General features: G+C 44.4%; 1 protein-coding gene across 1 annotated transcript in view; it reads left to right on the top strand.

The window, feature by feature from the left end:
* Nucleotides 1-11,340: 11,340 nt before the first annotated feature.
* megf10 (multiple EGF-like-domains 10) overlaps nt 11,341-26,643 on the top strand; it is a gene marked incomplete at both ends in the record, with an annotated part of 74,176 nt that continues 58,873 nt past the window's right edge. The window contains 4 exons of the mRNA XM_084158866.1: nt 11,341-11,465; nt 21,924-22,025; nt 22,354-22,454; nt 26,592-26,643. The exon at nt 26,592-26,643 is cut by the window's right edge and continues 4 nt beyond it. Coding sequence (XP_084014992.1) covers nt 11,341-11,465; nt 21,924-22,025; nt 22,354-22,454; nt 26,592-26,643 — 380 coding nt within the window. The remainder of the gene's footprint in view (nt 11,466-21,923; nt 22,026-22,353; nt 22,455-26,591) is intronic.

Below are 26,643 nucleotides of genomic sequence, written 5' to 3'. Positions count from 1 at the left end.
AGGATTGCAATATTTACCTGGAACTAACCTTGCAGATAGCATTACTGGGTGATCTGAAAAGTCATAGTCAATCAATCAATAATATAATAATACTTTTAGCAAAAATGTTTATTTTTAATTCACAATCTGTAGAAGCAATGAGAATAGAAAGGTTCAGAACTTTTGTAAAACATCACAGTACGGTTGAAATATATATGGCAAATAGAAATCCTATATGGATGGTGTTAAGAGATAGATGGGAGGTATTGAATAGAGTTGAAGGATGGGACTAATAACAAATAACAACAAATAATAACAAAGATAGCTAATAATGTAAGCATACTGTGTCTATAATAAGTATATAGGTTGTATGTTGGGAGCTTTTGGGAAAGAGCACAGTTAGAAAGATATGGCATTTAGAAGCAAACCGGATGGACATCATGAAAATGATCGGAGAGGTTGAGAGTAGAAGAAGTTCAGGAGCAAAAAAATAAATAAATATATATATATATATATAGATATAGAATTATTGTAAAATTAACTCTGTCCATAAGGTGTAGATAGTAAGTATAGACCGGAAGTAGAGGCCTGGGCGTTGTTGTTCACTAATTTACTCCAAGTAGGGAAAGGATGGTGGGGTTGAAAAGTAATAAAGGGGAATATATATATAAAAAATAAAAATAAACATGGGGGATTGGAAGTGATGCAGACAATTACATTGATAGAAGATACAATCTATCTGCAATATTAAGCTGATCCATCCCCCCTAAAAAAAAAAAGATTTTTTTTTTTTATATATATATATATATATAAACAGACTAGGATCGATAATGTCAAGTCAAATACTCTAACAAGTCTAACAAAACAGCCCCCACAATCTTTTTATCATCAATTTCTCTCAGCCAATCATCAGTCAGTTGTGTAAGTGCTGTGCTTGTTGAACATGACTTTAAATAGAAAAGGAAACCGTTATGCTGAAGTACTGAAATTCCCATAGAACAATGTTGTTTCTTAATGTTCTCCGAACAATTTGAGAACATTACTTTAAATAGAACCATGAGTAAACCAGTAGGAAAGGTTATGCTCAAGTATTGAAATTCCCACCTAAGAAACACATGGTTCTCAGAACATTATGTGCTAGCTGGGGATCCTACAGCATTCCCAGAACATTGAGGGTAGTTTGTATGCAAAATAACCATAGAACAATAATGCTCTCACCAAGCTTTAAGAAACATATGGTTCTCAGAACGTTATATGCTAGCTGGGTACTTATCATCCCCAAACAGCCAAAACTGTTGTATCCTGTGCACCACTTGGCGACTGCCTGTTTACCGCTCTTCAGTATCTGACTGTACTAATCACTGCTGTCATAACTGACAACTCCACTAACCAGCATATACTGTGTAAAACAGCTTGTCATTTCGTCATCTCAATTCTGAATAGTTCTCTAGTGAACTAACTTTGGACGGCTAAGCCCCACGTTGGCAGAATAAATGCCTAAGGAAGACTGCATGTTTTGGCAAATGAATATTTTGTGCATGGACTCAGTCCGTCCTCTGTTTGTGCTTGGATGAACTTCCCCGGGGCATCCGATACTGGACTGCTATGTGCAGCGTATCAAAGCCCCGTTGGCCCCCTAAGCCCCGCATCAGGAGTGGTGTGTATAGTGTGTGTAGGGTTCTTTCACACGCACAGCAACACCCTTGTTTGTGAACTGCCGCAGTTGTCCCGGGGAGGGGGTTTGGGGTTTTGCCGGGTGGGTGCAGCTGTGCCCGTTAGCTCAGTGAAACCGGAGAGCGAGCCCCTGGTGCCCCCATTAACCGCCCGCATAGACACACTGTCATCAGCGAGAGGCCGCAGAAGCCCGTCGTCTCGCAGACTTCCCCCGTCCTCTCTCTACTGGGGTTTCGGGAGGCTAGACCGAAGCAGAGACACAGCCCTGATGGTTGGCCTTTTATTTGGTTAGCTAGCTAGTTAACGCAGAGAGACGTGGAGAGCAGCTGTAGAATCAATGTGGTCACATCATATACATGAAGTTGCATCCACCAGTGGTGTCTTTCTATCACTACAAGCTTCTATGCTGGCAGGAGGCCCAACCTGCCACATTAACGATGTTTGATTTGTAGACTATTTTGCATATTAGCTAGTCTTACACAACACACAATGGGAAAGAATTGCTGTTTAAACGCCTCTGACAAATTCTGAAAGTTATTTGTGAGAACTATCACTTCAAGCTGTAAACGAAATCTTGCACGCAAAGATTCAAAGTTAAAAAATCGTCAAAGATATTTGGAGCCAGTGATGCATTTTTACTTTTGAGTTGTTTTTGTGTTGACTGCTACCATGTATCATGACTGGGATGTGACACGACTGTTGATGCCAGGGATGCTTTGTTGAAGCAGTGTACTATCAGACAGGAGGAATAATTGAAGAGAGAGAGAGAGAGAGAAAGAGAGAGAGAGAGAGAGAGAGAGAGAGAGAGAGAGAGAGAGAGAACTGGTTTCAACATGGCCATTAGCAAAAGGAGGCTTTGGATTCCTCTGAGACAAAACACTGTTAGGGCCTTGATGGCACAGGGATGCGCTGGCACCAATGGCATACATTGTTGGCTTGGGTACTTCCCTTTCCCGTTTTGCAGCCTGTAAAAGACTGGATGGGTAAGATGAAGTGGGGGAAGGGGGATTTCTGCAGAAAGTATTGCATAGCAATATTCAAATGACCTGCTTTGGGTCTCAATGACATTGCCACTGACACCCTTCCACCCTCTGTGCGTCAGGCAGGAAGTGGTGACTCAGTGGGCAGTGGCCAGGGCCAGAGTTTGGACCTGTTTTAATACTTTAAGAATACACCGTTCCCTCCTACTGCCCTGTAAAAAACTCCCGAGAAGGTTTCTGAGAAGATTGGACTCATTTGTATGGCTTGCACCTACAGTATCAAAGCATATCAGATCAGTGACATTTGGATTTTCAATGTGTGACGGTGATCCGGCCTTTCCACACGCATGGCTTCTTCTGTGTCTCCGATGTCAGTTAGCTTGTTGTAATGGTGTGGACAGGGGTGGAATTTAGCTTGTTGTAATGGTGTGGACAGGGGGGTGGAATTTAGCTTGATGTAATGGTGTAGACGGGGGTGGAATTTAGCTTGTTGTAATGGTGTGGACGGGACGGGGGGGGGTGGAATTTAGCTTGTTGTCATGGTGTGGATGGGGGTGGAATTTAGCTTGTAGTAATGGTGTGGACGGGGGTGGAATTTAGCTTGTTGTAATGGTGTGGACGGGGGTGGACTTTAGCTTGTTGTAATGGTGTGGACGGGGGGTGGACTTTAGCTTGTTGTAATGGTGTGGGCGGGGGGTGGAATTTAGCTTGTTGTAATGGTGTGGACGGGGGGTGGAATTTAGCTTGTTTTAATGGTGTGGTCGGGGGCGGACTTTAGCTTGTTGTAATGGTGTCGACGGGGGGTGTAATTTAGCTTGTTGTAATGGTGTGGACGGGGGGTGGAATTTAGCTTGTTTTAATGGTGTGGAGGGGGTTGGAATTTAGCTTGTTGTAATGGTGTGGACGGGGGTGGAATTTAGCTTGTTGTAATGGTGTGGATGGGGGTGGAATTTAGCTTGTTGTAATGGTGTGGATGGGGATGGAATTTAGATTGTTGTAATGGTGTGGACAGGGGTGGAATTTGGGAAAATAAACCATGTGGGGAACCGTGGTGGGGGTCCGGGAACATATTCCCCGGCTAGAGAATTTGCTGCTTGTACTGTTGTGCATATGACTTATTCCACATTTTGTTGTGTTACAGGCTGAATTCAACATTTATTGAATGGATTTTTTTCTTCTCACCCAGCTACAAACATCACCGCATTATGACAAAGTGAAAACATTTTTGCAAATTTATTGGAAATGAAATACAGAAATATCACATTTACATAAGTGTTCACATCCTTGAGTCAATACATGTTAGAATCCCCTTTGGCAGCTGTGAGTCTTTCTGGGTAAGTCTCTAAGAGCTTTTCATTCCTGGATTGTACAATATTTGCACATTATTCTTTTAAAAATTATTCAAGCTCTGTCAAGTTGGATGTTGATCATTGCCAGGCAGCCATTTTCAATCTTGCCATAGTTTGTTAAGCTTGATTATGTCAAAACTGTAACTATGCCACTCAGGAACATTCAATGTCATCTTGGTAAGCAACTCCACTGTATATTTGGCCTCGTGTTCTAGGTTATTGTCCTGCTGAAAGGTGAATTTGTCTCCCAGTGTCTGTTGTAAAGCAGACTGAACCAGGTTTTCCTCTAGGAATTTGCCTGTGCTTAGCTCTATTCCATTTCTATTTACCCTAAAAAAAAACTCCCTAGTCCTTGCCGATGACAAGCATACCCATAACATGATGCAGCCACCACCATGCTTGAAAATATGAAGAGTTGTACTCAGTGATGTGTTGTGTTGGATTTGCCCCAAACATAACGCTTCGTATTCAGGACATAAAGTTCATTCTCTGCCACATTTTTAGCAGTTTTACTTTAGTGCCTTATTGCAAACAGGATGCATGTTTAGGAATATTTTTATTCTGTACATGCTTCCTTCTTTTCACTCTCTCACTTAGGTTAGTATTGTGAAGTAACTACAATGTTGTTGATCCATCCTCAGCTTTCTTCTAACACAGCTATAAAACTCTGTAACTGTTTTAAAGTCACCATTGGCCTTTGGTTTCCTTCCTCTCCGGCAACTGAGTTAGGAAGGACGCCTGTATCTTTGTAGTGACTGGGTGTATTGATACACCATCCAAAGTAATTAATAACTTCACCATGCTCAAAGGGATATTCAATGTAAAGTGTAATTAATAACTTCACCATGCTCAAAGGGATAGTCAATGTAAAGTGTAATTAATAACTTCACCATGCTCAAAGGGATAGTCAATGTCTGCTTTTTAAATGTTTACCCATCTACCAATAGGTGCCCTTCTTTGCGAGGCATTGGAAAACCTCCCTGGTCTTTGTGGTTGAATTTGTGTGTGAAATTCACTGCTCGACTGAGGGACCTTACAGATAATTGTATGTGTGGGGTACAGAGATGAAGTAGTCATTCATGCAACTTATTATGTGACATGTTAAGCACATTTTTACTCCTGAAATTATTTAAGCTTGCCATATCAAAGGGGTTGAATACTTATTGACTCAAGGCATTTCAGCTTTTCAGTTTTAATTCATTTGTAAAGAAAATTCTAAAAACATAATTCCACTTTTACATTATGGGGTATTGTGTAGGCCAGTAACACAAAATCTCACAAAATCCATCTAAAATTCAGGCTTTAACACAACAAAATGTGGAAAAAGTAAAGAGGTGTGAATACTTTCTGAAGACACTGTAATGTTGTGCACTTGAGGATCTTTCACATAGAATCCAGTTAATCTGTCCAGAATATTTCCATCCCATGTATGGTACTAGGTCTTGTCGTAAAATAGCAATTCAGCTTAATTTTGGAGAAATACATCTAGTCAAAGCGTCTGAAATTTTCTGAAAACTGTACTGGGAATAATTCACATTTGTCTTAGAAGACTTAAAATGGAACAATATACAGTAAACGATGTTGAATGAAGCCCAATAATTATATGTGGGGAAGCAGTCCGTTTGTTGGAGTTTGCCACACAGATGCCCCACCAAGGAGAAATTCAGAATGGATGAGAAACAGACTGTACCACAGAAGGAAACATCAGTGGTAGGGGAGTCCAGTGCTTGCCTTCAATTTGGTCCCCTCGGAATGGAAGATGCCAAAACAATGCAATAACAACCATTAGCGGGTCATTTTTTGTTGTTGTATATTGGTTTATGGTTGGAATATGGTTAAAACATGGTTGACTACTGTAAAGATAATTTTGTTTTTATGTGCAAAGGTAATATCTTCTGAATGGTTACTGTTGATCACTTACTTGACAAAAAGGCTTAGCCTGGGGCTTGTGGCTCTCCCTTATCCTTATTGGTGGCTGGGGATCACAAATAGCAACAACCATTTTGGAACCAACAATCTGTTGGCTGAATCCTGTCATTCTCGTAAACTATGAAACAAATGCCAAATTGTTTGAGGGAGATGCTTATGTTTTGGGGTTAAATGAGTCAAAATGCTACAGAAATATAACTTTGGATGAATTTGAAGATGTGAGGTATTGGAGAATGGACACGTCATGGTTTTAATACCTTATACTTTAAATACTTTAAAACTAAGCTCACTCTTGATATTCTGTAAGTAACATCATGAAGATACATCAACGTCAGTATGTCTCTATTATGAAACAATTACTCATAAAACAGAGGGACATAACCGTGTCACACCCTGGCTCTGGGGACTCTATATGTTGAGCCAGGGTGTGTAGATTATATGTGTTTGTGTTCTGTGTTGTAGATTCTAGTTGTTGAATTTCTATGTTGGCCAGAGTGGTTCTCAATCAGAGGCAACGAGTGTCAGCTGTTGCTGGTTGTCTCTGATTGGGAACCACATTTAGACAGGCTGTCTTCCCACAGTAGTTGTGGGATCTTGTTCCGTGTTGGTTGTGTTAGACCTAGGACGTCACGTTATCGTTTGTTGTTTTGTTGTTCGTTTGATACTTAATAAAATAAGTATGTTTGCATTTCACGCTGCGCCTTGGTCCTCCACCTTCGACGATCGTGACAGAAGATCCCACCAAACCAGGACCAAGCAGCGTGTCCAGGAGCAAGCGCCGGGTAAGGAGCTGGAGAGGTTGGCGATGGCCCAGGTGGGCCAATGGTGGTCCTGGGAGGACATGCTCGCGGGAGAAGGGCCATGGGCTAAAGTTAAGGCCCTGGCGAGAGAGGAGCAACGGCGTCAACAGTGTCGTCGGCGGACGGACGAGAGGCAACCCAAAACATTTTTTAGGGGGGGCACACGGCATGGGCGACGGGGCAGCAGGAGGCTGCCACAGGGCGAATTGGGAGATTAGGAGAGGAGGCCACCGGATTTGTGGGGCCGGAGGGGAGGTTGGCGGAGCCTAGAGGTAGAGCAGAGCCAACTCCCCGTACTCAGGCATGGCAGCGTGAGACTGGGCAGGTTCCGAGGTATGCGGAGCTGTGTACTGTGCCGCGAGTGGTCCGGCACAGTCCGGTACGTCCTGTGCGAGCACCCCGCACATGTCGTGCGAAGGTGGGCAGGCAGCCAGGACGGAGTGTGCCGGCTCAGCGCTCGTGGCCTCCAGTGCCCCTCCTCGGTCCCGGATATCCTGCGCCAGTGTCACGTGCTGTTATGCCAGTACGTATACACAGCCCTGTACGTCCTGTGCTGAGGCCTCACACAGAGTGTGTGAGGGTAGGCATTCAGCCAGGACGGGTTGTGTCAGCTCTTCGCTCCAGGCCTCCAATCCGTCTCCACAGCCCGGTCCGGCCCGTTCCTGCTCCCCGCACCAAGCAAATGGTGCGTGTCGCCAGCCCGGCCCGGCCTGTTCCTGCTCCCCGCACCAAGCTAATGGTGCGCGTCGCCAGCCCGGCCCGGCCTGTTCCTGCTCCCCGCACCAAGCCAATGGTGCGCGTTGCCAGCCCGGCCCGGCCTGTTCCTGCTCCCCGCACCAAGCTAATGGTGCGCGTCGCCAGCCCGGCCCGGCCTGTTCCTGCCCCTCGCACCAAGCCTACGGTGCGCGTCGCCAGCCCGGCCCGGCCTGTTCCTGCTCCCCGCACCAAGCCAATGGTGCGCGTTGCCAGCCCGGCCTGGCCTGTTCCTGCTCCCCGCACCAAGCTAATGGTGCGCGTCGCCAGCCCGGCCTGTTCCTGCCCCTCGCACCAAGCCAATGGTGCGCGTCGCCAGCCCGGCCCGGCCTGTTCCTGCTCCCCACACCAAGCTAATGGTGCGCGTCGCCAGCCCGGCCCGGCCTGTTCCTGCCCCTCGCACCAAGCCTACGGTGCGCGTCGCCAGCCCGGCCCGGCCTGTTCCTGCTCCCCGCACCAAGCCAATGGTGCGCGTTGCCAGCCCGGCCCGGCCTGTCCCTGCTCCCCGCACCAAGCTTATGGTGCGCGTCGCCAGCCCGGCCTGGCCTGTTCCTGCTCCCCGCACCAAGCCAGGGGTGCGCATCGTCAGCCCGGTCCGGCCTGTTCCTGCCCCTCGCACCAAGCCAATGGTGCGCGTCGCCAGCCCGGCCCGGCCCGGCCTGTTCCTGCTCCCCGCACCAAGCCAGGTGTGCGCATCGTCAGCCCGGTCCGGCCCGTTCCTGCTCCACGCACCAAGCCAGGGGTGCGCATCGTCAGCCCGGTCCGGCCCGTTCCTGCTCCACGCACCAAGCCAGGGGTGCGCGTCGTCAGTCCGGCACAACCCGTGCCTGGGTCACCGGTGCCTGGTCAGGTACCGGTCAGCTGCTCCACACCGGAGCCTAAGCAATCCGCTCCTACGATGTCCAGTCCAGCTCCAGCCAGCGGGGCCAGACCGGACCAGGGGCGCTACGGGGGGATGGTTGGAGGGTGGTGGTCAAGCCCGGAGCCGGAACCGCCTCCGAGGAGGAATGCCCACCCAGCCCTCCCCTGTTTGGTTTTTGTTTAGGCGCGGTCACAGTCCGCGCCTTTGGGGGGGGGGTACTGTCACACCCTGGCTCTGGGGACTCTATATGTTGAGCCAGGGTGTGTAGATTCTATGTGTTTGTGTTCTGTGTTGTAGATTCTAGTTGTTGAATTTCTATGTTGGCCAGAGTGGTTCTCAATCAGAGGCAACGAGTGTCAGCTGTTGCTGGTTGTCTCTGATTGGGAACCATATTTAGACAGGCTGTTTTCCCACAGTAGTTGTGGGATCTTGTTCCGTGTTGGTTGTGTTAGACCTAGGACGTCACGTTATCGTTTGTTGTTTTGTTGTTCGTGTGATACTTAATAAAATAAGTATGCTTGCATTTCACGCTGCTCCTTGGTCCTCCTCCTTCGACGATCGTGACAAACCGAATGTTTGATCTTACCACTTCGCACCATATTTTTAGGCTACAATGATGAAAAGTCGAGAACTTTTGTCGTGACATTATTTCATAACTCAATGAAGGCGCTGACGAAGGCCTTGAGGCCGATAAGTAAAGCTTATTAAAGAGAAATGATACTAGCAAGAACAGTATTTCCTATATTTAGCTGTTACCATGCACCTGCAACAAAGATAGCTCAGATGTGCGAGTGCCGTTCGAATTTTGAATAACTCAGTGAACAAAAGCATCAACTGTATTTCACGGTCCGAATTACTGGGCTCTGTGTTGTTGTCCTCCTCAGCCCTCTGACTTTCTATGTTCTCATTGACCCTACTGTGAGGGTATACAAGGTCATCCTTTGGGGTTTGGGTGCCCAACATCATGTCAACTCAGGGCCTCATAAAACCTCTTTTACAAGTGCATTCTCTGGAATCTGTTGAAATGACTAAAACTAACAAAGCAAATGGATCCAATGGGTGTTGATGGAAAGCAGATGGTTAGTGAGGATTTTTTAGTGCCGCAGTGTCAATTCATGCTTTGAGTGGATTTATTCACATACTGTATATTTCTGAAATGCATTTTTTATGCTGTGCATATGTGAATGTTTATGTGGTTTGTGTCTTTTTATATTAGTGTGAAGGCAGGGCGCTGTGAAGTGCATTTTCTATCCACTGTGAACTGTGGGTTCTGAATTATGAAGGGCCCTCCGAAGGGACTTTGAGTACTGTACTTGGAGTAGGGTGCCATGAAAGTAAGCCTAATATTAAGCCTGATGGGTGAAATTGAACTTCTAGGAGCATTGACAGTGGAACCTTTAGTAAGGTTACTAAGAAGTGCACTATGAAGAACACTCCAATGGACTCTTTTTAAGGGCACTTTGTAGGGAACTGTATTGGAAGGTACAGTGCCTTCAGAAAGTATTCACACCCCTTTACATTTTCCACATTTTGTTGTGTTACAGCCTGAATTAAAAATGGATTAAATTGAGATTTTGTGTCACTGATCTACACACAATACCATATAATGCCGAAGTGGAATTTTGTTTTTAGAATTTTGTAGAAATTAATAAAATATGAAAAGCTGAAATGTCTTGAGTCAATAAGTATTCGACCCCTTTGTTAGCCTAAATAATTTCAGGAGTAAAAATGTGCTTAACAAATCACATAAAAAGTTGACTCATTCTGTGTTCAATAATAGTGGTTAACATGATTTTTGAATGACTACCCCATCTCTGTACCCCACACATACAATTATCTGTAAGGTCCCTCAATCGATTAATGAATTTCAAGCACAGATTCAAACACAAAGACCAGGGAGGTTTTCCAATGCCTTGCAAAGAAGGGCACCTATTGCCAGATAAAAAAATAAAATAGCTCAGCGATTTCACCATGAGGCCGATGGTGATTTCAAAACAGTTACAGAGTTTTATGGTTGTGATATGGGAAAACTGAGGATGGATCAATAACAATGTAGTTACTCCACAATATTAACCTAAATGACAGAGTGAAAAGAAGGAACTGTACTGAATAAAAAATATTCCAAAACATGCATCCTGTTTGCAATAAGTCTGCTTTCCAACAGACACTGGGAGACGAATTCACCAGCAGGACAATAACCTAAATCAGAAGGCCAAATCTGCACTAGAGTTGTTAACCAAGGTGACAATGAATGTTCCTGAGTAGCCTAGTAACAGTTTTGACTTAAAATCTATGGCTGTCTAGCAATGATCAACAACCAACTTGACAGAGCTCACAGAAAGACTCATAGCTGTAATCGCTGCCAAAGGTGTTTCTAACATGTATTGACTCAGGGGGTTGAATACTTACCTAATCAAGATATATTCGTGTTTTATTTTTCATTAATTTGTAATAAATGTTCAAGTGTTTCTTCCACTTTGACATTACAGATTATTTTGTGTAGACCATTTTAATCCCACTTTGTAACACAACAAAATGTGGAAAAAGTCAAGCGGAGGGAATACTTACTGAAGGGACTGTAAGTGTGTCATTCCCGTGGAGGGGCCACTGGGCCACGCTTACACAGACGCTGTACTAATTGGCTAACAGTGAGGAGCTCTGTGGGGTACAGACTCACCATCCTGTCCCCCCACCACAAGCTGTTACTGTAACCTCACGGCATTCTGACGGTGAGATGAAGTCAAGTACCAGTTTTGTGTGTGTGGGTTGTTTTTGCACACACCTATACACAGACCCTCCCCCCTCACACATAAACACACACGCACACGCACTGCACACACACACACACAAATCACTCACACAACAATAGATATAGAAGGCTTGTGTTTACTTTACCAAGTTACCTATTCAAATGTGTTTATAACAACCGACTACAAGAAAGACAGGACACCAACTCATGAGCAGCTGGATTCTCATTTCTCTCTGTCCTCTCCCAGGTGTAGCTTCCACCCAAGATGGCCGCCTCCTCCTTCATGTGGCACTGCAGGACTATCCTGCTGGCGGTGATGTGCTGCTTCCTGCCCCGCTCCACCTCCTCCCTCAATCTGGAGGACCCCAACGTCTGCAGCCACTGGGAGAGGTAGGCCAGACACACCCACAGGGGCCAGACACACCCACATACAGGGACACCCCTTCTCACAGGTGTGCATTATTTAACACCACCATCGCCTTAGAGTTACACCCTAGAGTTAAGTTAAAGTCTGGGTTGAGTTAAGTTAAAGTCTGGGTTGAGTTAAGTTAAAGTCTGGGTTGAGTTAAGTTAGTCTGGGTTGGGTTAAATTCCATTCAGTCAATTGAATCAGTTCAGGGGATGCACTGAAATTCAGTTCATGAATCGCAAACGGACCATTATTCTCGCTGTGGACCTTTCCATTCATGAATCCTAATTCAATTCATGGGAATGGAGTTGACCCAAACCCAGATTTAAGTACAACATTTCTCAACGTTGTTTTAGAACAACTTGTTGTTTTTCAGTGCTAATTTTATAACTGTTACTTTTTCCAGAGAACCAAATCAATCAAATAAAATGTTATTTGTCACATGCTTCGTAAACAACAGGTGTAGCATTTAAATGCTTATTTACGGTCAGTTTCCAACAATGCAGAGAGAAAAATAGAAAAAGAATAGCAGAAGGAATAAATACACAATGAGTAACGATAACTTGGCTATATACGCAGGGTACCAGTACCGAGTCGATGTGCAGGTAGATATGTACATATACTGTAGGTAGGGGTAAAGTGACTAGGCAACAGGATAGATAATAAGCAGTAGCAGCAGTGTATGTGATGAGTCAAAAGAGTTAGTACAGAAGGGGGTCAATGCAGATAGTCCGGGGAGCTATTTGGTTAACTATTTAGCAGCTTGGAAGTAAAAGCTGTTCAGGGTCCTGTTGGTTCCAGACTTGGTGCATCGATACCGCTTGCAGTGCGGTAGCAGAGAGAACAGTCTATGACTTGGGTGGATGGAGACTTTTACAGTTTTTAGGGCCTTCCTCTGACACCGCCTGGTATAGAGGTCCTGGATGGCAGGAAGCTTGGCCCCAGTGATGTACTGGGCTGTACGCACTACCCTCTGTAGCGCCTTGCGGTCGGATGCCAAACAGTTGCCATACCAAATGGTGATGCAGCCAGTCAAGATGCTCTCAATGGTGCAGCTGTATAACCTTTTCAGGATCTGAGGGCCCATACCAAATCTTTTCAGCCCCCTGAGGGGGAAGAGGCGTTGTCGTGCCTTCTTCACATTGAGGGAGAGGTTGTTGTCCTGGCACCACACTGCCAGGTCACTGACTTCCTCCCTATAGGCTGTCTCATCATCGTCGGTGATCAGGCCTACCACCGTTGTTTCATCAGCAAACTTAATGATGGTGTTGGAGTCGTGCGTGGCCACGCAGTCGTGGGTGAACAGGGAGTACAGGAGGGGACAAGCATGCACCCCTGAGGGGCCCCCGTGCTGAAGGTCAGCGTTGCCGATGTGTTGTTGCCTACCCTCAGCACCTGGGGGCGGCCCATCAGGAAGTCCAGGATCCAGTTGCAGAGGTAGGGGTTCAGTCCCAGGGACCTGAGTTTAGTGATGAGCTTGGATGGCACTATGGTGTTAAACGCTGAGCTGTAGTTGATGAACAGCATTCTAACATAGGTGTTCCTCTTGTCGAGGTGGGAGAGGGCAGTGTGTAGTGCAAGAGATATTACGTAATCTGTGGATCTGTTGGGGTGGTATGCAAATTAGAGTAGGTCCAGGGTGTATGTGATGATGGTGTTGATGTGAGCCATGACCAGCCTTTCAAAGCATTTCATGGCTACAGAGTTCTACAGGGTGATAGTTATTTAGACAGGTTACCTTGGTGTTCTTGGGCACAGGGACTATGGTGGTCTGCTTGAAACATGTAGGTATTACAGACTGGGTCAGGAGAGTGTCAGTGAAGACACTGAGTGCAAGCTCAGAGTACGTGTCCTGGTAATCCGTGCGGCCTTGTGAATGTTAACCTCTTAAAAGGTCTTACTCACATCGGCTAAGGGGAGCAAGATCATACAGTCGTCCTGAACAGCTGGTGCTCTCATGCATTGTTCAATGTTGCTTGCCTCAAAACGAGCATAGAAGGCAATTAGGCTGGTAGGCTGGTGTCACTGGGCGGCTTTCCCTTTGTAGTCCGTGATACTTTGCAAGCCCTGCCACATCCGACGAGCGTCAGAGCCGGCGTAGTAGGATTCGATCTTAGTCCTGTATTGACGCTTTGCCTGTTTGATGGCTCGTCGGAGGTCGTAGCGGGATTAGTGTCCCACTTCTTAAAAATGGCAGCTCTATCCTTTAGCTCGATACGGATGTTGGCTGTAATCCATGGCTTCTGGTTGGGATACAGTGAGGGAAAAAAGTATTTGATCCCCTGCTGATTTTGTACGTTTGCCCACTGACAAAGAAATGATCAGTCTATAGTTTTAATGGTAGGTTTATTTGAACAGTGAGAGACAGAATAACAACAAAAGAATCCAGCAAAGCGCAAGTCAAAAATGTTATAAATTGATTTGCATTTTAATGAGGGAAATAAGTATTTCACCCCCTCTCAATCAGAAAGATTTCTGGCTCCCAGGTGTCTTTTATACAGGTAACGAGCTGAGATTAACAGCACACTCTTAAAGGGAGTGCTCCTAATCTCAGTTTGTTACCTGTATAAAAGACACCTGTCCACAGAAGCAATCAATCAATCAGATTCCAAACTCTCCACCATGGCCAAGACCAAAGAGCTCTCCAAGGATGTCAGGGACAAGATTGTAGACCTACACATGGCTAGATTGGGCTACAAGACCATCGCCAAGCAGCTTGGTGAGAAGGTGACAACAGTTGGTGTAATTATTCGCAAATGGAAGAAACACAAAATAACTGTCAATCTCCCTCGGTCTGGGGCTCCATGCAGATCTCACCTCGTGGAGTTGCAATGATCATGAGAACGGTGAGGAATCAGCCCAGAACTACACGGGAGGATCTTGTCAATGATCTCAAGGCAGCTGGGACCATAGCCACCAAGAAAACAATTGGTAACACACTACGCCGTGAAGGACTGAAATCCTGCAGTGCCCGCAAGGTCCCCCTGCTCAAGAAAGCACATATACAGGGCCGTCTGAAGTTTGCCAATGAACATCTGAATGATTCAGTGGAGAACTGGGTGAAAGTGTTGTTGTCAGATGAGACCAAAATGGAGCTCTTTGGCATCAACTCAACTCGCCGTGTTTGGAGGAGGAGGAATGCTGCCTATGACCCCAAGAACACCATCCCCACCGTCAAACATGGAGGTGGAAACATTATGCTTTGGGGTGTTTTTCTGCTAAGGGGACAGGACAACTTCACCGCATCAAAGGGATGATGGACGGGGCCATGTACCATCAAATCTTGGGTGAGAACCTCCTTCCCTCAGCCAGGGTATTGAAAATGGGTCGTGGATGGGTATTCCAGCATGACAATGACCCAAAACACACGGCCAAGGCAACAAAAGAGTGGCTCAAGAAGAAGCACATTAAGGTCCTGGAGTGGCCCAGCCAATCTCCAGACCTTAATCCCATAGAAAATATGTGGAGGGAGCTGAAGGTTCGAGTTGCCAAACGTCAGCCTCGAAACCTTAATGACTTGGAGAAGATCTGCAAAGAGGAGTGGGACAAAATCCCTCCTGAGATGTGTGCAAACCTGGTGGCCAACTACAAGAAACGTCTGACCTCTGTGATTGCCAACAAGGGTTTTGCCACCAAGTACTAAGTCATGTTTTGCAGAGGGGTCAAATACTTATTTCCTTCATTAAAATGCAAATCAATTTATAACATTTTTGACATGCGTTTTTCTGGATTTTTTTGTTGTTATTCTGTCTCTCACTGTTTAAATAAACCTACCATTAAAATTATAGACTGATCATGTCTTTGTCAGTGGGTAAACATACAAAATCAGCAGGGGATCAAACACTTTTTTCCCTCACTGTATGTACAGTTGAAGTCGGAAGTTTACATACACTTAGGTTGGAGTCATTAAAACTTGTTTTTCAACCACTCCACAAATTTCTTGTTAACAAACTATAGTTTTGGCAAGTCGGTTAGGACATCTACTTTGTGGATGACACAAGTAATTTTTCCAACAATTGTTTACATACAGATTATTTCACTTATAATTCACTGTATCAGAATTCCAGTGGGTCAGAAGTTTCCATACACTAAGTTGACTGTGCCTTTAAACAGCTTGGAAAATTCCAGAAAATGATGTCATGGCTTTATAAGCTTCTGATAGGCTAATTGACATCATTTGAGTCAATTGGAGGTGTACCTGTGGATGTATTTCAAGGCCTACCTTCAAACTCAGTGCCTCTTTGCTTGACATCATGGGAAAATCAAAAGAAATCAGCCAAGACCTCAGAAAAAAAGTGTAGACCTCCACAAGTCTGGTTCATCCTTGGGAGCAATTTCAAAACACCTGAAGGTACCACGTTCATCTCTACAAACAATAGTACGCAAGTATAAACACCATGGGACCACGCAGCCCTCATACCGCTCAGGAAGGAGACGCGTTCTGTCTCCTAGAGATGAACCTACTTTGGTGCGAAAAGTGCAAATCAATCCCAGAACAACAGCAAAGGACCTTGTGAAGATGCTGGAGGAAACAGGTACAAAAGTATCTATATCCACAGTAAAACGAGTCCTATATCGACATAATCTGAAAGGCCGCTCAGTAAGGAAGAAGCCACTGCTCCAAAACGGCCATAAAAAAGCAGGACTACGGTTTGCAACTGCACATGGGGACAAAGATCGTACTTTTTGGAGAAATGTCCTCTGGTCTGATGAAACAAAAATAGAACTGTTTGGCCATAATGACCATCGTTATGTTTGGGCTTGCAAGCCGAAGAACACCATCCCAAACGTGAAGCACGGGGGTGGCAGCATCACACTGTGCTTTGCTGCAGGAGGGACTGGTGCACTTCACAAAATAGATGGCATCATGAGGAAGGAAAATTATGTGGGAATATTGAAGCAACATCTCAAGACATCAGTCAGGAAGTTAAAGCTTGGTCACAAATGGGTCTTCCAAATGGACAATGACCCCAAGCATACTTCCAAAGTTGTGGCAAAATGGCTTAAGGACAACAAAGTCAAGGTATTGGAGTGGCCATCACAAAGCCCTGACCTCAATCCTATAGAACATTTGTGGGCAGAACTGAAAAAGCCTGTGCGAGCAAGGAGGCCTACAAACGTGACTCAGTTACACCAGCTCTGTCAGGAGGAATGGGCCAAAATTCACCCAACTTATTGTGGGAAGCTTGTGGAAGGCTACCCGAAACGTTTGACCCAAGTTAAACAATTTAAAGGCAAGGGAATTTTTACCTTGATTAAATGTCAGGAATTGTGAAAAACTGAGTTTAAATTTATTTGGCTAAGGTGTATGTAAACTTCCGACTTCAACTGTACGTATGGTCACTGTGGGGACGATGCAGTCGATGCACTTATTAATGAAGCCGGTGACTGATGTGGTAAACTTCTTAATGTTATCGGATGAATCCCGGAACATATTTCCGTCTGTGCAAGCGAAACAGTCCTGGAGCTTAGCATCCGCTTCATCGGATTACTTCCGTATTGAGCGTGTCACTTGTACTTCCTGTTTGAGTTTTCGCTTGTAAGCAGGAATCAGGAGGATAGAGTTATGGTCAGACTTGCCAAAGGGAGGGTGAGGGAGAGCCTTGTATGCTTGTATGTGTTTCTGTGTGTGGAGTAAAGGTGATCTAGAGTTTTGTCGCCTTTAGTTGTACAGGTGACATGCTGGTAAAAAAAAGGTTAAACGGATTTCAGTTTCCCTGCATTAAAATCCCCGGCCACGAAACGCATCGCAACTGGATGTGCATTTTCTTGTTTTCTTATGGTCCCTTACAGCTCGTTGAGTGTGGTCTTGGTGCCAGCATCAGTTTGTGGTGGTAAATAGACAGCTCCGAAAAATATTGATGAAAACTCTCTTAGTAAATAGTCTGCAGCTTATTATGAGGTATTCTAACTCAGGCGAGCAAAAACTCGAGACTTCCTTAACATTAGAGATTGTGCACCGGCTGTTGTTAACAAAGAGACACACCCCTCATCTTACCCGAGAGGCCATCCGGTCTAGACGATGTATGGAAAAACCAGTGAGATGTACAGTACCAGTCAAAGGTTTGGACACACCTACTCATTCAAGGGTTTTTCTTTATTTTTACTATTTTTTTACATTGTAGAATAATAGTGAAGACATCAAAACTATGAAATAACACATATTGAATCATGTTGTAAACAAAAAAGTTTTAAACAAATCAAAGTATATTTTATATTTGAGAATCTTCAAATAGCCACCCTTTGCCTTGATGACAGCTTTGCACACTCTTGGCATTCTCTCAACCAGCTTCACCTGGAATTATTTTCCAACAATCTTGAAGGAGTTCCCACATATGCTGAGCACTTGTTGGCTGCTTTTACTTCACTCTGCCGTCCGACTCATCCCAAATCATCTCAATTGGGTTGAGGTCAGGTGATTGTGGAGGCCAGGTCATCTGATGCAGCACTCCATAACTCTCCTTGGTAAAATAGCCCTTACACAGCCTGGAGGTGTGTTGGGTCATTGTCCTGTTGAAAAACAAATGATAGTCCCACTAAGCCCAAACCAGATGGGATGGCGTATTGCTGTAGAATGCTGTGGTAGCCATGCTGGTTAAGTGTGCCTTGAATTCTAAATAAATCACAGACAGTGTCACCAGCAAAGCACCCCCACACCATAACACCTCCTCCTCCATGCTTCACGGTGGGAAATACACATGCGGAGATCATCCATTCACCCACACCGCGTCTCACAAAGACACGGCGGTTTGAACCAAAAAATCTCCAATTTGGACGCCAGACCAAAGGACACATTTCCACCAGTCTAATGTCCATTGCGCGTGTTTCTTGGCACAAGCAGGTCTCTTCTTCTTATTGGTGTCCTTTAGTAGTGGTTTCTTTGCAGCAATTCGACCATGAAAGACCTGATTCACACAGTCCCCTCTGAACAGTTGATGTTGAGATGTGTCTGTGACTTGAACTCTGTGAAGCATTTATTTGGGCTGCAATTTCTGAGGCTGGTAACTCTAATGAACTTATCCTCTGCAGCAGAGTTAACTCTGGGTCTTCCATTCCTGTTGCCGTCTTCATGAGAGCCAGTTTCATCATAGCGCTTGATGGTTTTTGCGACTGCACTTAAAGAAACTATCAAATTGCTTGATATTTTCCGTATTGACTGACCTTCATGTCTTAAAGTAATGATGGACTGTCATTTCTCTTTGCTTATTTGAGCTGTTCTTGCCATAATATGGACTTGGTCTTTTACTAAATAGGGCTATCTTCTGTATACCACCCCTACCTTGTCACAACACAACTGATTGGCTCAAATGCATTAAGGAGGAAAGAAATTACACTAATTAACTTTTAAGAAGGCACACCTGTTAATTGAAATGCATTCCAGGTGACTACCTCATGAAGCTGGTTGAGAGAATGCCAAGAGTGTGCAAAGTTGTCATCAAGGCAAATTGGCTATTTTAAGAATCTGAAATATGAAATACATTTTTATTAGTTTAACACTTTTTTGGTTATTACATGATTCCATATGTGTTATTTCATAGTTTTGATGTCTTCACTATTATTCTACAATGTAGAAAATAGTAAAAATAAAGAAAAACCCTTGAATGAGTAGGTGTGTCCAAACTTTTGACTGGTACTGTATATTATCCATGTCCTTGTTCAGCCATATCTCAGAGAAACATAGAATATTACAGTTCTTCAGGTCCTTTTGATTGGATAGTCTCGAGAGGAGCTCGTCCAGTTTGTTCTCTAGTGATTGATTGTACGTTTGCCAATAGAATGGAGGGTAGAGGTGGTTTATTTGCTCGCCAACGTAGTCTCGTCAGGATGCCGGCTTGTTTGCCTCTCTTGCGCCGTCGCTTCCTCTTTCAGGTCCCAGAGATTATGGCCTGTTCCAGAGAAAGCAGAACATCCAGAGATACCGACTCGTTGAAGTAGAAATTGTCATCCAAATTGAGGTTAGTGATAGCGGTTTTCTGATGTCCAGAAGCTGTTTTCGGTCATAGGAAATTATGCCGGAGACATTATGTACCAAAAAAGTTAACATCAGTGTAAAAAAACATAATTGGTTTGATTTGATGTGATATCATATGACTTTTGCAATTCGTGTGATATGCTACGAATCCAATTTGTGCAACATGTTACGAATTTGTTGTGCTAAAGATCCCGGAGTCCATCTTTAAGGGAAATCCATTAAAGCAGATTGAAAAGAACAAAGGTGGAAGCAGCTTTCCCAGCTAGATTCACTTTCACTGGTTAATCTGGAGCAACAGCTGCAGCCTTTCAGGGGCTGAGGGGGAGAGGAGAGAGAGAGAGGTTGCAGAACAGCTCCCACAGACTGTTGGGGCAAGTGTGTGAGTGTGTGTGTGTGTGTGTGTGTGTGTGTGTGTGTGTGTGTGTGTGTGTGTGTGTGTGTGTGTGTGTGTGTGTGTGTGTGTGTGTGTGTGTGTGTGTGTGTGTGTGTGTGTGTGTGCGTGTGCGTACGCTCGCGCTTCCTTGTGTCCGTGTGTGCGTGTGTGCGTGCGTGTGTTTTAGAGCTGGGATGATAAACCAAAAATGATCGACACCGACCATACCGATCACTTATCGCAGCACTTTGCTGATATCGTTCATTACGATAAGTAGCCTACACTAGAGAAATGTCAAGGGTGATTGTTAATGGGACAATTGGTGGCTACAACCATCAAACCAGTAGTAGTAGTTTAAAGGGTAATACAAATTAACTGTGGTGCAGATTAATGTTATAAAGCTATCCTTCTAGTTATCATTATCACATCAATTCAGGCAATTTAGCACCATATGGATTTTTGTCTGTAGTGTGTGTGTGTGTGTGTGTGTGTCTGCGTCTGTGTGAGTGTGTCTGTGTCTGTGTCTGTGTGTCTGTGTGTGTGTGAGTGTGTCTGTGTCTGTGTCTGTTTCTCTGTGTGTCTGTGTGTGAGTGTTTGTGTGTCTGTGTCTGTCTGTGTGTGTGTGTGTGTGTGTATGTATGTATGTGAGTGTCTGTGTGTCTGTGTGTGTTTCTGTGTGTGTGTGTGTGTGTGTGTGTGTGTGTGTGTGTGTGTGTGTGTGTGTGTGTGTGTGTGTGTGTGTGTGTGAGTGTCTGTGTGTCTGTGTGTCTGTGTGTGTGTGTGTGTGTGTGTGTGTGTGTGTGTGTGTGTGTGTGTGTGTGTGTGTGTGTGTGTGTGTGTGTGTGTGTGTGTGTGTGTGTGTGTGTGTGTGTGTGTGTGTGTGACCATTCAATTCATCTTTCTCCTCACATCCATTTCCTGTCTGATTCACATTGAATCAAAAGGCCTGTCATGTCTGCACTTGATCTCTATCAATTGCAAGTTTTATTGAATGTTATTGACGTTCTGATTTTGGGTAACATCTTTTTGTTTCCTCTGAGAAGTAAGTAACCCAACCGTTCCTTAAAACCAACACGTGGCTAGGAATCTTTTCGGCCTGGCAAGTGTCATTTTTTGTGGTGTCTTACTGACCTTAAACCCCTAAATTAAAGACCTGCCCGCTTTATTGCCAAATACAAAAGGCCTTATATCAAGGTAACTGTAAGTGGCAAACTTATGCAATTACTGTGCACTAGGAATGTATGTTCAGACAGTTACATAGTATAGTAATTACCAGTTTTCCAATAATAAAAGGAACAAGTGAACGCTAACTGCATGTACTAGCTTTCTTTACATAGGTCATTTTTACGTAGGTCAATTTTATATAGGTCATTTTTACATAGGTCATTCCAACGCTTTACTCTGGTAAAAGGCCTGTCTAAAAAGAGGTGTAGCTTTGTCAAGTTGCACTTTCTTGAATTAGTGCACTTTAAGTTGATATTCCTCAAATTTGTGAACTTTAACGATGGAACAGAACTAAACAATTTCACGTTCTTAACAGGCACTAAAAGGAAGCATCCTTAAGGTTTCAGGCAGCCAACTCTCATTTCATAAGACTCCTCCATTTCTACATTGCGTGTCTTCCAAAAAGGCCTGCAGTCACAACCGCTCACATGCATGTCACAAGGGAGCCATTGTCACAGCCAACAGTTATTTTCTATGCGAAACATTCTATAATCCTATTTATAAACCCTGTTATAAATCCGTACACTTAGGAGTGACAAAATGCGAGGCCACACACAGCACAGGGGCTGTTTCGCAAATTTCACCCACTATACCCACCGTTGAGTCGGTGAAAGATGCTTGATACCTAATCCCTGTCAGATACACACAAGCAGCCTAATGGTGCCCTTGTTAAACCACTTAGTGTTTAGCCTAGCGCTTAGCCTAGTGTTAGCGGGACCATAAGTTATGGGACCACACGCGAGACATGTTGGCTAAATAGGGGTCGTGGTGAGCGCTCATGTGTTTGTAACCTCCCCTCTTCTCTCCTCCTTTCTAACGGAACACCTCCCCCCTCTTTTTTCTTTTCCTTCCTCTATTCCTCTCTTTTAGCTACTCGGTCACCGTCCAGGAGTCGTATGCCCACCCCTTTGATCAGATTTATTACACCAGCTGCTCCGACCTCCTCAACTGGTTCAAGTGCACACGGCACAGGTGAGGAGAGAGGGTGTGTGCGTGTGTGTGTGTGTGCGTGAATACGTGCGTGTGTGCGTGTGTGTGTGTTGGGGGGATGGATGTATGTGTCAAAGAGAATGATAATAGGTCAAACCTGAACAGCTCAAACCAAGTCAACAGGGATGATTTTCATAACACTGTATTTTGTGTATAAGTACTGTAAGCTCCTTAAATAAATATTTTGTTTGTAACTAACCAACATGTGCACCATCAGTAGATGTATATTCACATCTCTACCTTAGTGTATTGTCTCCACTATATTTCCTATGTCCCCCATACTGACCACTAAGTGTCTGTGTATCTAAAGGGTGAGCTATCGGACGGCCTACCGCAGAGGAGAGAAAACCATGTACCGCCGCAAGTCCCAGTGTTGCCCCGGCTTCTACGAGAGCAGGGAGATGTGTGTCCGTACGTATCCCTCCAGCCTATCTGCTGCTATTGAATGTATCACTCCTCCCTATCTGCTGCAATTGAACATATCACTCCCTTATGTGCAGCAATTGAGCCTATCACTCCTCTCCATCTGCAGTAATTGGACGTATCACTCCTCTCCATCTGCAGCAATTGAACGTATCACACCTACAGTTGAAGTTGGAAGTTTACATACACTTAGGTTGGAGTCATTAAAACTCGTTTTTCAACCACTTCACAAATTTCTTGTTAACAAACTATAGTTTTGGCAAGTGGGTCTGCTGCCATTGAATGTTTACCTCCTCCCTATCCATAACAATTGAACGTATCACTCCTCCCTATGTGCGCCATTGAACGTATCCCTCCTTCCTATCCACAACATTGAACGTATCACTCCTCCCTATCCACAACATTGAACGTATCCCTCCTCCCTATCCACAACATTGAACATATCACTCCTCCCTATCCACGACATTGAACGTATCACTCCTCCCTATCCACAACATTGAACGTATCACTCCTCCCTATCCACAACATTGAACATATCACTCCTCCCTATCCACAACATTGAATGTATCCTTCCTCCCTATCACTCCCAATTGAACTCTGGCCTATGTTCCATTATACCATGTATAGTTACTTTGGTAACCATTATGTAATTACAGCACTCAGTTGTACATACAGTAACTGTAGATAACTATAATTGACTGTACATAAAATACATAATTTCATTCGTTATTAAATTAAAATAGTAGGAAACTCAATAAATATTTTTCTAATTAGTTGAAATATAGCTACAATGTAAAATCATGGAAATTCCATACTTTAATATGCAACCTAATGTAAATTGTGACCTCTTACTGGAAAACAAAAACTCATGGTTGTGTGGTGGTTATGCACTCCAACAGTATTCAGTGTATTTATCATTAGTCCTGAAAGTGTTACATTTCCAATAACTTGCTGAGATATTCTATGAAAGCAATGGGATGTAGGCCACAGGGAAATGTTATGGCTTTGTATAATCAGAACAATGAAATAGTCAAGTGAAGTGCACTGCCTAGGATTTAGTGGGATGAGGGTGAGAGGGTAGATGGTTGACCCTTGACCCTATGTAGTATGACGTGACTCAAACTGCTTGCTCACGAGGGTCATACAGTATATCATATGGATCTGTTGACAGTCATCTGTTAATCGCTTTGTGGTTCAGTGGTAACATCACAAAACTCATATTAGAGCCAAAGGTTGTGAGTTCAATCCCAATTACTGCCTTTCATTACCTTTCTCCATCTGTGCTGTTTCAAGAAATGTATTGATCGGACTATCTGTGTAGCTCCTAGCTCAGGCCTACCATCCCGAACAAACACACTATTTCCCCAACCGTTGTTTATGTGCAGTGGGTATGTTCTGGCCCTACTTATCAAAGAAACATGGACTCCAAATGTCTTGAACTGAAAGTTCTGTCTGCCATTCCCCAAAATACAAATTTCCGATGGCTTTGCAACCCACCTTGGGGAAAAAACAACATAGGGGAAACACTGATGACTGTTGTGTCCGCATGTGGCGGGCAACCGTCCAATCACGACCCAGAATCAGAGCTTATGTCTCAGGAGTCATTAACAACAGGTGTGTAGCAGACATACAAACAGAGGGGCCCCAGAGGTCGAGACAAAAACAACAACTGACCCGGCAACAGGAGAAAGCCGTAAAAACTAACCTCAATTTTAACAACCGCCTCACAACAATCCCTCTGTCTGTGTAGAGAAGACACTTGCCATCACATTGTGAGCAGTTGTACAACTGACACTACTAGAGGAGAAGTTATTGTCTAATTTATTTGGACTTCTTTAATTTTGTGCCCGGTAATTGTGGTTATCAAGCAGTTAGATTGAGTCAAAAGGGTTAAATCAAAGCAATGTTAAGCAATGCTAAGCTATGAGGCTAAAAGATGGACTGATAGTCAGTTCCCTTTATCCTTGGTGAATCAGCTTTTTACACACTCAGAGTGGATGTGAGAATGTGACCGCTCGGGGCTCAAAGGGAACTTTAGTACGGGCTCTATAAAAGTACTATTGTGTGCTGTATACAGTAAACCACAATCACATGCTGGCCTCCGATCTCCCCAGTTTCCTCCTCCATCAATAGCATTACAGTCTCCCCAGCCGGGTGGAAGCCATTTAGTTTCAAATATCAGCTGAGATATATGGTATGTAATAAAAGAGGACGTAGCTTAATGTAAATGAAGACAGATGGATACAGATGTTAACATGCAACAATATAAGCTTTGTTAGATCAGATTAATGAGTAAAGTTAATATCATGGAAAACAGAAAGGAAAACGCTGCACACAGCTGCTCATGCTCTCAGGTGATATTATTTTGTAACAACGTTTTGACCCTTAGGTCTTCATCAGGCATCCAGCAGTGTGCAGCGTTTTCCTTTCTGTTTTCCGTGAGTTTACAACTCCAGCACCTGTGGGAAATACCTGGATGTGCGTATGTTCGTCAGCTTTTGTAAAGTTAATATCATGTAATGTTATTATGAGATTTTAATAAGATTGAGTACAAGCTCACCTTTTTTTTTAAATATGTGAATCTTTTATCTCTCCCGCCATCTGATTTAACGTGGCCCCAATCTGTGCTCCCATCACTTGCCTCTCAGATGATGTGGTCCTGTGTAGCTCAGTTGGTATAGCATGGCGCTTGCAACGCCAGGGTTGTGGGTTTGAGTCCCAGGGGGGACTAGTATGAAAATGTATGCACTCACTACTGTAAGTCGCTCTGGATAAGAGCGTCTGCTAAATTACTAAAATGTATTTGATGATGTTTTATGTTGGGGAAATAAGAACTCAAATTCATACACAAAATCAGTGAATTCACTGTTAACACTGTTTAGGCAATTAATCAATTGCTCTAGTGTGTGAATTTAAAAATTGTTTTGATGCCGTCATTGTTTTGACCGCTCATCATTGATGACCTCACTCATGAAACCTTTACAAACACCCACTGTTTCTATGACGTCACCCATGGAACCTTTAACACCCACTGTTTCTATGACGTCACCCATGGAACCTTTAACACCCACTGTTTCTATGACGTCACCCATGGAACCTTTAACACCCACTGTTTGAATGACATCACCCATGGAACCTTTAACACCCACTGTTTGAATGACATCACCCCCTGTATTTGCTTTTGTTTAATGGACAGAATAATAACAGATTTCCTCAGCTTTAACAAAAATACGTGAAACAAAAGTTCACAAATAGCATACTAAGTAACCGTGAATGTCCTATCAATTCCTACACAAGGACTACCTTTATTACCGGTCAGTCTGATGTTACATTCGTGTGCATGTTTTTTTTTTAGACGTTGTGGACCAATCATGTCCAGCCTGAAGTCTCCGTTCCTAATGAATTGGATCCCATTCTCACTGGAGTCCTGCTTGTCTATTCTGAACATGGGTTTAAATCGTATTCGTTTTCTTTCAAATACTTTCTTTCAATATTGAGCTTGCCCGGTTTAATGGAACCAATGGTGTAGTCCCAAACCACGCCCATCTCGCTCTCCAGACAGGCTCAATCAAACCCTTCTTATGACATTGTCGTTATCGGTTCCGCAATCTGTATTCCATTGATGTAAATCCACATTATTTTCCTGGGAGTAGCGATGTGTTCTAAGAGCCACTGAAATGTAACCTTACTTCCCCCTGTTTTCTCTATCCCTCCTCACCCCCCCCCCTGTTTTCTCTCTCCCTCCTCATCCCCCCCTGTTTTCTCTCTTCCTCCTCATCCCCCTGTTTTCTCTATCCCTCCTCATCCCCCTGTTTTCTCTCTCCTCCTCATCCCCCTGTTTTCTCTCTCCCTCCTCATCCTCCCCCTGTTTTCTCTCTTCCTCCTCATCCCCCTGTTTTCTCTCTCCCTCCTCATCCCCCCTGTTTTCTCTCTCCCTCCTCATCCTCCCCCTGTTTTCTCTCTCCCTCCTCATCCCCCTGCTTTCTCTCTCCCTCCTCATCCTCCCCCTGTTTTCTCTCTCCCTCCTCATCCCCCTGTTTTCTCTCTCCCTCCTCATCCCCCTGTTTTCTCTCTCCCTCCTCATCCCCCCCTGTTTTCTCTCTCCCTCCTCATCCCTCTCTCCAGCCCACTGTGCCGAGAAGTGTGTCCACGGCCGTTGTGTGGCCCCCAGCACCTG

The sequence above is a fragment of the Coregonus lavaretus genome (genome assembly GCF_964263955.1).
Source record: "Coregonus lavaretus genome assembly, chromosome: 4".
NCBI classification, from domain to species: domain Eukaryota; kingdom Metazoa; phylum Chordata; class Actinopteri; order Salmoniformes; family Salmonidae; genus Coregonus; species Coregonus lavaretus.
This window is presented reverse-complemented; position numbering and strand designations above follow the sequence as displayed.